At 51.0% G+C, this 14,627-nt stretch overlaps 2 protein-coding genes across 6 annotated transcripts in view; both read right to left on the minus strand.

Annotated features, from left to right (window-relative positions):
• Positions 1-14,627, minus strand: part of AGBL4 (AGBL carboxypeptidase 4) — a 1,348,432-nt gene that overhangs the window by 201,814 nt on the left and 1,131,991 nt on the right. The window lies entirely within an intron of this gene.
• BEND5 (BEN domain containing 5) overlaps positions 1-14,627 on the minus strand; it is a 48,191-nt gene that overhangs the window by 10,779 nt on the left and 22,785 nt on the right. For all 4 annotated transcript variants that reach the window (XM_041739179.1, XM_041739180.1, XM_041739182.1 and 1 more), the window contains one exon: positions 3,000-3,148. In XM_041739179.1, coding sequence (XP_041595113.1) covers positions 3,000-3,148 — 149 coding nt within the window. The remainder of the gene's footprint in view (positions 1-2,999; positions 3,149-14,627) is intronic.

Consider the following 14,627-nt stretch of genomic DNA (forward strand, 5'->3'; position numbering starts at 1 on the left):
TATGTCTTCTTAAGCCTGCTAATCTCTTGAGCCCCAGTCCCGAATCCAGGAAACACTCTTCAACTGCTCCAGGGCTAAGTTCTATCCCCCTCTGAATTTCTAGCCTACTGAGGGCCTTCACCACCTGACTCAGCCCTTCACGGTACATCTCCATGGGGACAGGTTGAGGCTTTGCCTCTTCTGTCCCCTTCAAACTGATCAGGACTAGTCTGAACACAAAGCAGTTAAGAAACTGATGGGCATATTTAATATGTTTCAATGGCACAGACTTTCAGTTCTGATGAGCTGTGGTTCTTTAGAGAAGAAAATATTTTCTGACATGCACTTGAGTACAAAGCCAACTTTAGAGCGCAGAAAGAAATGGCTCTGGGTAAGACCAATCACAGGTATATGCTGGGACAAGGGCTCCTGAGGTTATAGCAAAGCTCAGGGTCTCCGGGAGCAATGCCCAGCTTTCAGAGATGCAGCAGTATAGACTGGGAAAAACACCGGCCTGGGAACCTGCAGACCTGGCTTCCAGGTCCTCTCTGCCTGTCTCTAACCTACTCTCTAACGACAGAGGAGCCCCTGCTCTGGATGTGTTTCCCCATCTATGCCACAGATAAATTATTAGACTATTTAAACTTTAATGGTCTTTGCAGCTTTGTGATTCAATGAGTTTTTGAAATAAAGCATCCTAGACAAAGAAAAGCAATGAATTTTATCAGAATCAGAAAGTAACTTTCGCGGTAAGCCCTATTCACATAAACCATAGTTCGCTATTTGACCAAAATGTTAGCCTTATGTGTCAAGGGAGGTTATTAAAAATACGGCATCTGCTAGGATGGGACTTGATCAAAAAAACGGCTTTGTGAAATGTTTTATAGGACAAAGCTAGTTTCCTACTAGGAAATGGATCCTATTCTAATGCTTTAGGCTTTGTAGAGATTAAGGCTTTTGTTCATGCAGGCAGAGAAAAGAAAGGGTCAGAACCATAGCAGAGCCAAGAACAATGAGGATGTAGGGAATGCCGCTGCTCTGGGAGGCTGCCTGCATCTCTAGCCTGGCCGCTTCCTCTCCTCTCCCTTCATAAATATCTCTGCTGAACTACAAATTAGTTGTAAACAAAAGTCAGGTCAGTTTTATAGCAACATGTTGGCAACAACCAACGAACAAAAATTTTCAATTTTAAGATTTGTTGTGCAACTCCTCTAAAAACATTAAATGAGGTTTGAGAGACCCATTTCCTGGAGATGGAAAAATGATATCTTTGCAAAAGAAGCCCCCATAATGCTCAGAAACTGTCAGTCATCAAAGGAAGAGAGAAAGATATTTCTCTTGGAAGCTATCTTAAGAAAGTCTCTAGCCACTCTACAGTGTGGTCATCACTAAAAAGAAATCAACATAGAATAGTCCTTTCTTTTATCTCCGATGGAGGAAGATTCACCCAACTTAGATGTGCACTTGGAGTCATTCAAGGCCTATGGAGAGCAATAACCCATCCCACCTCGCCAAGATGGAGATCCTGAGGCCCAGAGAAGGGACAGGCCCACCCAAGCAAGGCCCCACAGAAAGCACAGAGATAGAGCTCCGTGGGGCCTGCAGGCTCTGGGCTCCTCCTTCCACCCCGTCATGCCGCCTCTCCCCTGAAAAGCAGGCTTTTAAAGCCTGTTGGCTGGAGCAGGTCAAGACAGAACGGGCGATGGCCTGGCGCATCAGTTCTGCCTCTGCGGGGAGGCAGCACTCAGTGGAAGAGGAGGGAATGGCGGGATATCCAAGACAGCCCTCGAGACTAACACGTTTCATTTCCTCGGCTGACAATATTTGCTTTTTGTCTCCATTTGGCCAGTGCAGGGGTATAGCTGGAAGAACCCAAATAAAACAACCTTTCCTTTCTCATCAGCCCACTGGGGAACAATATTGGATAAACAGAGACCTTCTGAAGCACAAGGCAGGAAAAATAGACTGACACAGATGATTCTCTGGGGAGAATGAGAGGTGATGCCTGTAACGTACGCCACGGTGGCACACAGAACACTACCACTGACCTTGACCAGTGCCTAGACAAAGGCCTCCAACAGCCTTCTCCCAAGATGAATCCATGTGGATGTCAGAAGGATGTCACAACAGTTACCTCCCTGCCCTGCTGCTGTATCAGGTGACTTTAAGGTTTCCCAAGGCTACTTCATCATTTTTTCACGCCTGTACCAATATAATTACTAATAGTCCTTAGATTTTCTTTCATGATTTTTTTCTAAGGGTCCTACAAGACAATCTGAGCAGATATATGTAGTCCTAGGACTGTGAGCTAACCACTGCTGAATATACAGCTCGGAAACAGCTGAGCAACAAGGAGCATGTCTCATTCACCAGCTTATCCTCGGGGTCTAGCATTCGGTTTAGAACATGTAGGTACGTCGTACATAGTGAATGGATAAGTATTGAGTTATTGGTCAATCAGAGTGCTTCCTAGTACAAATTTTATGTATCCGCTTTTATAGGAAGGTAGGACAAGTTTCATCAAACGGCCATGCTTTTTTTTTTTTTAAAGATTTATTTTCTTTATTTATGATAGTCACAGAGAGAGAGAGAGAGAGAGAGGCAGAGACACAGGCAGAGGGAGAAGCAGGCTCCATGCACCGGGAGCCCGACATGGGATTTGATCCCGGGTCTCCAGGATCGCGCCCTGGGCCAAAGGCAGGCGCCAAACCGCTGCGCCACCCATGGATCCTGGCCATGTTTTTTAAAATCTTTCTCACTACTAAGCTATTTTAAAATGTCAGTTGAGTTTTACAATTGCTTTGGCCCAGTATTTAAAAAAACATAGAGGGGGGTCAGAAAAGAACAAGTCCCAGTACAGCTCCACTAGTTACAACACACGAATTCTGGAAATAGTTACTTAGGCCCAGGCCGGAGGCCAGCCGGCCAAGCTGTGCCTCCGGAAGCTCCCACCACACTCTCCATCATTACTCTAGCTAACAAACACTCGCAGGGAATGGATAGTGAGCTTGAAACACTACCTTGCCATTGTCTAGGATATACTTGTCCATGACAGGTGCAGGAGCGGGGTAATAGGACGACGTATTTGCTTCCTCACTGAAAGTGCTCCGTAACTCCGGCTCGGGCTCGAGACATTCTGACTTTACTTTTTCCAAGTCAATGGCAGGACCTAGGCAGTTAAGAAAAGAGATCTGTCTAGAACTCCAAGGAAAATAAAAGGCAAATATTTTTAACTACGCATCTATCAGCACATAGTGGCACAAAATAAATATGCTGGCTTATTTTGTCCATTGGACTACACTTAAACCCAGGTTTGAAAATAATATGAGATATGTCACAAGGGAAAAGGAAGAAAACTGGAAGACAAGAATGAACTAGGCTCTGTGAATGAGAAGCTGTCTTTGAGGGTTTCCTTGTCTGAATGGAAATGCAGGGGACTCAACTGTCTTCTCAGAAGAGAGGTCCTGTTAAGACCTGGGTGGGAGGGATGGACATCGCTGCAATATGCAAATTGCGCCTTTGCCAAAAGCACCCCCCACCCCCTGCAGCCTCCAGGGGAGCAGGCCACAGCCAGAGAAGGGAGGGTAGGAAAGCAGAAGGCTCCCCCTCCCTAAGACCTAGTATGGAGCTAGACAGGAGCATTTCAACCAAGAAATTAAAATACAATACAGATTAAGCTTCTGATTGCCTGATCTAGCAGCTACCCTGATTTTTATTTTAATGCAATCAACACAAATTACTCGCAGTTTAAACAGTGAAAGGAAGCTGGATAAATGGTGGTGCTTTCTAAGGAGAATATTTTTTTCTTCTCCATTAGCGTTTAAAAATGATGGACTATTTTTTAAAATCACCTATTGTGTCTTGATTACCAAAGGGCAGAGAAACAGGATGAAAATGAGTAAATAAGACTGAATGACTTGATTATCTTTTGCAGGAGAGCAACTCCACAGGCCAACGGGGAGCTCAGCACCCTGGAAATGCTCCCTCTGCAAACCTGTCAGAGGTTGTCCAGGATCAGGGATTGAGCTGCTGCTCTGCAGGTCCGGGGGCCGTGCCTCTACCTTAAGTAACCGATGCTTTTCATGGTCTCCCCTTCCCTTATCCTAACCACGTGGATCACCTGGAACAGGGCTCTTTATACACCAAAGCCCTACCATCTAGTCGCAATTCTGCGTTCAGTTGCCGCAGCCTAGACTTTGGCTGGTGGTTGAGAAGGTGCTGGGGATTTTGTTACTAAAATTCCTCATGACAGAGCTTCCCAGGACAAGACTATCGTCCCGAGCTGCTCACGGGTGCCATCTGCAATACGGAGGCTGGGCAGTCTCCAAGGTTGCAAGCGTGGGCCCTGTACGAAGCAGAATGCCACGTGGCTGGGAGCAGGAGGGCCAGATGCAGAAGCGCGGCCCATCCTGGGAGGGCAAGGCCAGGTGTGCGCCTGCTCTGCTGTGTTGTAGTGTGGCCGCGGGTGAGTGACCTGGAGATGCAGGAGCTGGCAGAGAAGGGCAGGTGGCATCCTGGTTGCCCCGCTGGCATCCACTAACGCTGAGTGAGCTAGGCAAGGGCCGGGCCCGGGCCTTGCTCTTCCCGTCGTCTCCAGCGCCCGGCACCGAGGAGCTATTCTCTGAATGTTTGTTACATGAATACAGGAAGGACAACAATGAATGAAGGATCCGACTTCAGAAGCAGATGCCGAAGGTTCTCCTCTCTGTGAGATCTCAGGTTGACTCAGAAACACAAACTCAAGTGGAGCGTTTGGTCTTTTCTCAGACCAGGGGAGAGGTCATTCCTTGGCTTCCCCGGAGGGCGTGGCGTCTGAAGTGTCTTCCTGCTCTGAGTCCAGCAACAGGAGAAAGCGCTGGGCTGAGAGGATGAGGTCCCTGTGGCACTGGCTCACAGGTCATCTCTGGCAGGACCGTGTCCTTCCTCCAAAGCCTCTTGTTTCCTTCTGTGAGAAGATGGTGGACAAGAGAAGGACTCCAGTTCGGCCCTGACTTTGGCCCGGTTCTCTCCCAGCCATGTCCACGATGGCGGCCAATGAGATCTCCTTAAGGCTGCGTCCTTCCTTGCTTAGCGCCTTCCTTCCTAACTACCGTCAAGATGAGGTCATACATTGGAGCCTCCTTCAGGCGCAGAACACCTGCCTCCTCTGCACTCACCGCGGCCCAGGGCCCCCTGTGCTGCTTGTCACAGGCCTCCGTGCCTCTGGACGTGCTCCTGTCTCAGCCTGGCACACCACCACCTCATCTGCCTGCCAAGAATGGAGCTTAGGTGTCTCCTCTGTGAGACCTCGCTCTGATCACGACTGGGTGGGGGTGGGGGTGTCTCTGCTTTGTAAATACTTCTAGAAAATTCTGTCTGCAATCATCTGCCAATCTGTGTCTATTGTCCACATTACATTGTGAAGCTCTTTGGGGGCAAAATTTTACTGTCTTTGCAGTCTTGGCACCCTCAACACAGTGCCTGGTACACTGCAGGATCTCAGCAAATTCTCTGTGACTGGAGGGGAGAGGAGGGGAGAGAGTTGTGGGGGAGGAGGGGACTTAAGCAGGCTGGGGCAAAGGTTCTGAAATAAAGCCCTGCTGCTGAGTTGACGTGCTGTGGGGTGCAGGCTGGGGTGGGTGGGAGCCGTTTTTAAACTTCTGTGACCTTTTTGGCAGCCCGTGAAGTAGAAATTGGGGCTGTCAAATCAGAAACAGCTAGCCAGGACAGGTGATTCCGATGGCTACAGAGGGACGGACACATAAGGGACATCAGGGGTGAAGGCTGAGAGTCAAATGCTTCTCTGGCTCCACCCGCTGCTGCCCCCCACCCCCCAGTCAGACTCCACTCCAAAGTGCAGCCTGGCCCCCTCCACACAAACACCACCCCTTCTGGCTCCCCAGTCTGGGCCTGCGCTGTTCCTGCCATCAGACCACTCCACCCCACAGACGTCCACCCAGCCAAACTCACCCAGGCAACTCAAGGCCTGACTCAAAATGCCACCTCTTCCATGAAATGGCTCCATCTCTTCAAAAGGAGGGAGTCATTGTCTCCACCCCTTGGCTTAGAATTTGGAGTCCGACATTGGGGTTTAAATTCTGGATGTGCCACTGCCTGTTTAGGTGAACTGTGAGCTCCCTCAGGTGGGGAGCTCTGCGCCCACCCCCCGGGCTCAGACCCCCACAACGAGCAGCCGCACTCAACTCTTTCTATGCCTGTCTCCCCTACTTGTCCCCCACTGGACGGGGAGGCCCGAGGGCAGGCAGGGACTGTGTCCTTTTAGTTCAGAGACCAGGGCTCAGCACGGTGCCTGGTTCACATTCTACCCTCAAGAGCTAATTTCCACATTAATAATTACTTAACCTTTCTGACCCTGTTGGCTCACCTGAAGGAAGGAGCCACAATGGAGACCTGGCAAGACTGAAGATGAGTTGACCATATATATGAAATGACCACTGCAGCGTCTGGCACCGAGTGGGCCCTCAGGACACGATGCTCGCCGCCCACCCCCCCCACCCCCCATTAATCCTGGCTGCTTCCGTTAGTCACTGCTAAACCGTGGCTTCGGTGGACACAGAGCCGTCCTGGCACCCCCGGCACAGCCCTGGGCTCGGGCTGTCTCCTCCGGGACTACTGTATAGGGGTCTGGTGGCCTTCAAGGAAAACTGTTCCCTACCGCCCTCGGCAGCACCCAAGGCTGCACTCTGCGACTCCCCCTTCTTCAGCACCGTATACAGAAGGTGAGGCTCCTCGGCCTCAGCAAGGATGGCAGGCCAGCTGAAGGCACACGTCCTGGGAGGCGTTCCTCAGGGGACCGGGTGTGAATCAGAGCTGCATGACCTTACACGAGTCACCTCACCTCTCCGTGCCTCGGCTTCTCCTACCTGCAAAGTGGGGGGTCGAAAATGCCTCTGGAAGAGCCCAGCACTGAGGCGGCACAAAACAGAGGCTCCCCTAATGGCAGATGAATGAAGGAATGAATCGATCAGTAAAAGGGGGTGTTCAGTATTACAGAATCCGAAAGAAAAGGAACAAAAAGAGCATGTGATTTCTTTGGGGAGAAGAGGGAGGGCCTCTAGCGTGTTTAATTTAAGGGAAGGGGGAGAAAAACATTTCATTGCAAATTTTAGTCAGCTCTACTACCCGATGTTGGCAATTTACATCTCATTACAACAAATGCCTCAGATTGCTGTTTTGCTTTTAAAAATTTCTGAGGCATTGTTCTCCTTCAAACACATGTGACCAAATTAGCCACAATAATAAGCACTTGCGCTAAGAGACAGCATTGTACGATCTGGTGCAGATATTTTAAGTAACAAAGGAACTTTTTTTCACTTTGTGGGAAGAGTAGGAATTTTTTTTTAAAAAAGCCTTTTGATCCACTTTGGGTTTATTCTGGGGAAAATACACCTTCCATGGAGAGAAACCTCTCAGCTGGGTAAAGGAAGCTTTTAAAAAAGTATAAAAGGTAGTACTTGTCTTTTCATTCAGTCATTCAGGAACCCATCCAGCATACAATCCCTGCTGGCATCCCGAGATCGAGGCCCTGGGAGGCACCGGGGTTCCCAAGAAAATACAGTTTGTCCCAGTTCTGCAGGAGTGGAGACTTTTACCTGTGAAACTCCATTGTTTTGCATACAAATAGCTGTGATTTGATAGAGAAGCACTGGATTTATTCAGCAAACTTGGTGGAAGAACAGGTTCTGTTATTAATTTTACCTTTTAAGCCCCATGGGTCTCTTCCATAAAATGGGAATCACGGCACAGAGTAAGGGGCTTGATAAATGTTTGTTGGCACAACAAATAAACAAAATTATATCATTCCTCTGTTTCTGTCTGGCACAAGTTAGACTACTGCTGTTCTTCCTGAAGACCTTTCTAAAATGAGTTAATGCTTGGGTGACTTCCAGGAGGTTCAGAAGTCACCTGTTTCTTCAAAATCTATGTCTTTGTTTGAACACGAAATACCATTTCTGACTTCGGCTGAAACGGAAAGGCTAATAATATCAGGTTTTTCTTAAAAAGTACTAAATCATTCCATTTACTCCTGTCAGTGAATAGGAAGTTTCTCTGCTACAGGTGTAATTCAATTTATTCCTAAATGCAAAGTGGATCAAGTAAAAATTCTTACTTGCATTCGGAACCCCTCCTGTGGCACAGAGGCCACTGGATAGGGTAGAAGAAGGAGGATTCTACTCTGTCTGAAAAGACCCAAACGTAGGAATAGCAAGATAACAAAGAAGGGGGTACGCAAGAGCCTTGGAAAGAGGCAGGGGAGACGCCCCGAGCCAGGCAGGCGGATCCCCATTGTGGACCCCATCATTCCTTCTCAAATGGCATCAGCCATTTTCAGGGCTACTGTCACTATGCATCTGCTTCTTAGCCCCATTATGCCTCCAGTGAGGGCGGGGACATTCTTACAGTGAGAATCTGCTAAGCATCTACTAAGTGCCAGTCCTGGGCTAGATGGCCCTGAGTGGCTCACAGCCCAGCAGGGATGCTGTACCTGGAAGATACTAGGAAGGCTTCAGAAGGATAGTCACACACTTCCACACAGGGGGACAGATGGGCCGGAGCTCACTGGGAGTGAAGGACTGAGGTGGGGAGTCACTTTCATACAGTGAAGGCACGTGGCACGTAGTCAAGGCTCTGTGACTGGCCAGGAAGCCAGCGGTGTGATGCTCTACAAGGGTCTGGGGAGAGGTCACTACTGACTCCGTGACTTTGGGGGGGCTGCAGTGAGGATGTCTGGTGGAGAAGGTGGAGGGGTGGTCAGGCAGGGGATGGGATCAGAGGAAGCAGTGGCTCTTTGGGTCCTCCCTGCCACTCCCCCCCCCCTTTTTTCCAGCACCTTCCATGACCATGGGCTGGAGCAGGCTTTGCTGGGCACAGGCAGGAAAAGCCAGTATAGCCTGAGGTACCAGATGGGGCAAGTCCTTGCAGCTCAGCTGGATGCCCCACAGTGGGGTCCCCTCCTCAGGGGTCAGAACACAGAGCAGTGGAGTCGGAATGCACCTGTGAGCACCCCCGTCTCCATGGGGCGGAAGCCCAGTAAGGGAGGCAGGAGCGGGCCCAAGGGCCCCAGTCATGGGGTCGGGGCATCTTCCCCACTCTGAGGAATTGTGGGTGCCCATTTCAAATTTGCTTCTCCCTGAGGTGACCAATACCTACTGAATGTCTTCTTTGTTATATGCCTTACACCAGAATCTCTTTTTCTGAAATCGTTGTAACACTTTTCACCCTGATCTCAAGTAACCATTTCTCTCGCATCCCCCTGGCTAGACTGCAGGCGCAAGGGCAGCCACGGTCCTGTCCATTGCTATCTCCACAGCACCCAGTACAACGTCTCGGGCACACATCAGTCATTAAACATGTGTTGAATGAAACAAGCTATCCCTCATGGAAGTCCTGCAAAACAGATCTTATTCTCTCCAGAGAGACTCAGACAGGTAATGTGCCAGAAACCACATAGGTGCTGAGGACTCGAGTTCCGGGCTGTTAGACTCCGAAGACTTGCTCCTTCCACTGCTCTACATGTCCTCGGCCAAAGGCAGGCTTCAGATTTCACAGGCTCCTCTGGGACTCTCAGCTCATCTCTGACCTTCTTGGGGGGAAGGAGCGCCCGTGAAGAACTCCATAGGGGGCAGTGGGGAGGCGGGGGCATACCCAGGATTCATCTCACCTCTAGGAACTCTGAGCCTATCATCTGCCAGCTGGTGGGCTGGTTCTTCATCTGTGGCTTTTCTTCCCTCCTCACCCAACCATCTGGACCCAGGCAGCATCCAAAGGGCAGGAGTGTGCAGAGCAGCACAAGTCCATCCCACCAGACAGCACTCCCCCTGCTACCTCTTCACTATGCAGTCCAGCCAGCTTCTCTCGGCTCTAAATTTTGTTCAGGCTGTCTTGCTGCCTGATGTACTGCTCCCTTCCTCTTCACTTGGCTAACCCTAACTAGATCCTTGTGTGGGCCTTGCAGCCATCTACAGTACCCTGGTCCCCTAAGGAGCCTTCCTGTAAGCGCGCAAGGCTCACACTGTATTTCCCCCCAGCTGCTGATGAGGCTGTGACTCTTTAAGGCAGCACCAGCATCTTAGCTATTTGATTGTCCTGGGCCCAGTGCACGGTCTGGAACAAAGGAAGAGTCTAAAAAATGTTCCTGCACACACACAGAAGTTTCCCTTGAGTCAGAGCCATCCAGTAATGGAACGGGCCACCCTGGAAGGCGGTGAGTGAGCTTTCTGCCTCTGGGGGGTGTCACAGGAGGCTGAATGGTCATTTGGTAGGGAGGCTACGGAAGGCTTCCTGTCCCGTGCAGGAGGCTGCACTAAGGGAGCTCTGGGACTCCCTACAAGAATTACCTCCAACCAAACTCAGCTGCCTGGAACATAACGGAGGCTGTAGCCAGACTCTGGGCCCTGCTGAACCCTAGCAACCAGACTGGTTCTATCCATTTATCCTGGCTCCAATATTAACCTTCTGTTGCTTCGTGATGATGAATTTGTTCAGATTCCACATGGCCTAGGCACATCCTGTTCCCTCTCTGGTCCTCTTCCATCTCTGGTCCTCAGTTTTCCCAGCTAGAAGATGGGGGAGAGAGGCTGGGTTGGGTTTTTATTTAAAGAGATACTTTCTATAAAAACTCTAGGAACCTTCTGGTTGGTGTCTCAAGACCGTGAGGCTTGGTAAGGCTAACACTATGGAGACACAGCAGGCTCTTAAATTAGGCAGGTAACATCCCATCCAGTAACTCAAAGGTTAAGCAGTCCCACGAGCCACTGGAGCAGTAAAGGGGGTCTAATCACGAAGGCGGGGGAGATGCAGCCACCGCAGACACACGGGGCTGGATGCCTGTGGGATGAGCCTGCCTGGTGTATGGAAAAGGCCTCAGTCTGAAACCTGGCTCTAGCATCTCCTGGTTGGGTGGCCTCAGGAAGGGTCCTTGAACCCTCTGAGCCTGTTCTCCAGGCCTAAGCCGATGATCCTCTCTACTGCAGAGGCTGTTCTCGTATGACAAGCACCGAGGGTCAGGCCCAAAGCAGGTGTTCAAAGAGGCCACCCCTTGCCTGTAAGGAGCTCTCTCCAACCTCTGTACCCTCTGACCGGCAAATCCAGCAGAGAACAAGCCTGCCACACGGCCACCCCAAAGCCAGTGACCACCAGGTGAAGCCCTGTTCTAAGGGTAAAGTACCTTCCTGTCCTGGCGATGGAGGAGAGCCTGGCAGCACCTACCTGTTCTAGCGACCCAAGCAGGTAGCGACAGCCTGGAGTTGTCCCTTAGCCCCAGCCCCGTTGCCCTATAAAGATGAACCCCAGGGAGAAAAAGGAAGGAGGGTCCTGGACTGCCCTGTCACTCCGAAATCTGTTCTTATAATAATCTAGGAGGAGTTGTAGGTAACCTTTTAGTCAATGGTGCAAAATCCCCTCAAAGTAGAAGATAACCTATTTCTTTCAGAGCAGCAATTGCACTTCTCACTGCTAGACCTTTTCCTGCCATCCAAGTCGAGGAGGGATGGGGCACAGGGTTTTGGCCCCACCCCGCCACTCACTGAGGCAGCCAGCAGCTCGTGGGCCTCCTGGGCCTCACCTGTGCAACGGGGACACACACACCCAACCTGACAGGTGTCTCTCACCCATCCTCTTGCACCCTCCCTCACCGCCCACTCTGTGAGTGCTCCTGCTTATTGGTGACAACGGACTGAGGCTGCAGGATATGGCAAGGGGTTCTGAGATGGACAGGCCCGGGAGGAGCACACTGGCAAAGAGGAGATGAGCCACGAAGAGTGAGGTCTGAAGGACTGAGGGGAGCAAAAGGAGTGGCTGAGGCTGTGGACGGGAGGCCTGAATGCCGCCCAGGACAGTGGGTGGAGGGAGAATTCTATCAACTACTATCAACTACCGACCAGTGAACCTGAGATCGAGTCCAGGCAAGGTTGTAAAATGGACGAGGTAAGAATGATTTCCGAGGACTTACCAAGGGAAGCAGCAGTGTCCAGGAGACGGTAGGGGTTGACCAAAGATTAAGACACGCCAAGACAACCACACCTGAGTTCTGCTGCAGGACAACGAGTCTACGATACACCAAGCATCGTACAAACGTTATCGCACGTGCAAGCTTAAATGATCCCACGTCATTTATGCCGAACCCACTGTGCACTATGTGTGGCCCCTGGACAGCGCTCTTCACACCCATTTGCTCATTCCCTCCTCATAAGAACTGTAATGGCTGGTGATGTCACTGACCCTGCTCTACAGATGAGGAAACGAAGGCCCAGAAAGTTAAGTAACAAATGAGACCACGGAAAAGCCAGGGTTCAAAACCCCAGAACTTCTTTCGCACGCAGGCTGTCAATCAGCAAGCTGGCTACGTGGCAGGCATTAAGATACCCATCCTCCAGAAGAGAAGACAGAGGCTGAGAAGGGCTCAATCATTTACTTGAAGTGCCACACGTACTGACCCAGAGAGCCGAGATTCAAACCCCAGTGACGTCTGTTGCTGAAGCCCGGCGGCCTCCAGCACAGGGGAAAGCCAGCAGGAGGCACTTGGCTGACATTAGCTGCCTTTTCAAAGGCACCATCAGAAACCTGTGCTTCAAGAATCCGGCTCGGACCGCAAAGGATTTTAAAGATCAAAGCTGGTATTTTAACGGACCTTGGACAGAACACAAGGCATGAGCCCAGAGGGGAACAGAGGTGATAGAAACGCAGCTCTGAGGAGCCAAGACAGATTTGCAGACCACAACGGCTTTCCCCTTCAAAAATCTCAACCAGCTTGTGATCTGGCCAACGGGGATATTAGCTCTTCTTTTTGCTTCTCCGAACTCAAATGGGGATAATCACCCTTACCTGGCCTCGCAGTACAGCCGTCGCCAGTGTCTGATGACATAAAAATATCAAGGTGCTTTGAAACTGTCAAGTGTCACGCGCGTGTGAATTACTGCTCTTGCGCTCATCGCCCATGCCTCTTCCTGGTCCGAATCCATCATTTCCACCTACGTTCCCTGACAAAGCACACCCAAAATCTAAAACCAGTATGTGCCTCCCTCCCGCAATTATAGCACTTGCTTTGTCCTGCCTGGAGTGGTGCTGGGTACCGTGTGTGCCCCCACTGGCCTGGGTGCGCACCTCGAAGGCAGCGATTGTGTCCCCCTCTCTATATCCTTCACAGAGCCCTTTCTGGCGTCAGCTGAACTAAAATCACTTGAATTGCACCAAAATGAGCTTCACTGAGAGGCACTTGTGCTAACACTGAGGACAATATCTAAGCTTTTGTCTTTGACCTCTGATACAAGGGACGGGGCCCAGGAGAAACCGAGAGAGACCCCGGAGTCCCCCTTGTACACCCAAGCTCCCCCTGGCAACTGGCTGCCCACGGCGTGCTTCCCGCCAGGCCCTTGGAATTCCCAGTTGGCCAAGCCCCCATTAAGCGAACTCTAAGGCTCTGGCTTTAAAAACGGGACTGTCTTGTTTCTATATTCCTAGCACCTAACCCAGTCCTGGCACCAAGGAGGCGTAAATATTTGCCGAATGAATGAAAATAATGGACGTATGCACAAATGAATCTGTACTTTAGCAGCTGGAATATCCACATGCCTTCTGAGTCCTCAGCACTTGCTTCCTTGGTGGAGGGGTGGGGGGGCAAAAGAGGGCACCAAAGGAGAAAGAGCCTGGCATTTATTAAACATAATGTGCTGGTCACATGGCTTTATTATTGACATCTGCTTCCTCACTTAAGCTTGATGTTGTCACAGAGGCCCTGACAGGAGCGACCCTCGCAGGGAGCGTGGGGCTCATCAGAGGGGGCTACTTCCCACGCTCCCCTCACAGAAGGCACATTCTGTGTCACAGGGAAGACGTCCTTTGTGGGGCATGGGGCAGAGGAGCCACACCTGCAGCCGTGACGATGAGGTCCAGGGGTTAAAGGAGGCCATGTAGGTGAGGGCAGGGAGGCACGTGGGACCCGGCATCAGGAGACCCCTGGCAACAGGCCTGTGACACGCTTTGGGCCTGTCTCACCAGCAACACGAGGGCACTGGTTCAGTCCCTGGGTAAGCTCTGTCACGACCCCAGTGCTCTCTGCTCTAGAGAATCCGTCCTGTCACATCCAGCTTGTGTGTATTCGTGGAACGAATCAAAGATGAGTTAGTAAGTACGAGGGAGGTCTCAGAAACCTCTTATGCTATCTTGCTGCTGTCCTCTTCCCTTTGGGCCCCGACCTCCACCGGGCGCATGGTGACAACTCCTGGCTGCTGGAGGGCTGCTCAGCACTCTGCTCAGGGGCCACACTCCCACTCTCTGCGCCTTCTCATCTACCACCTGCAGGACCCCAGGGTCTGGGGCACTCAGCAAGGATTCTCCCAAGCAGGGAGCCTTCCTCTTAAAACCGAGCATTGCTGACCCAGGGGCTTCTCTTGCCTCTGCACCTGCCTGTTATGCTGCAAATGGCCCAGCACCCCAGCTGGACAGAGGCCACTGAGCTGGGCCCCCAGACAAGGTGGACAGGAGAAAATGCGCAAGGAAGGGCCCCTAAGGACACTGCTTGGGTCAGGCTCAGGGGGCCAAGGGTGGTATAGCTCAGGACGTGCTCTCGGGACATATGATGCCAAGAACGAGGACAGTGTTAGGCACTTCCTGGCTCTCCTCTGCCACGTTACCAGTTTCCTGCTGACCTG

Source organism: Vulpes lagopus, chromosome 23, assembly GCF_018345385.1.
Source record: "Vulpes lagopus strain Blue_001 chromosome 23, ASM1834538v1, whole genome shotgun sequence".
In the NCBI taxonomy this organism is placed as follows: Eukaryota; Metazoa; Chordata; class Mammalia; order Carnivora; family Canidae; genus Vulpes; species Vulpes lagopus.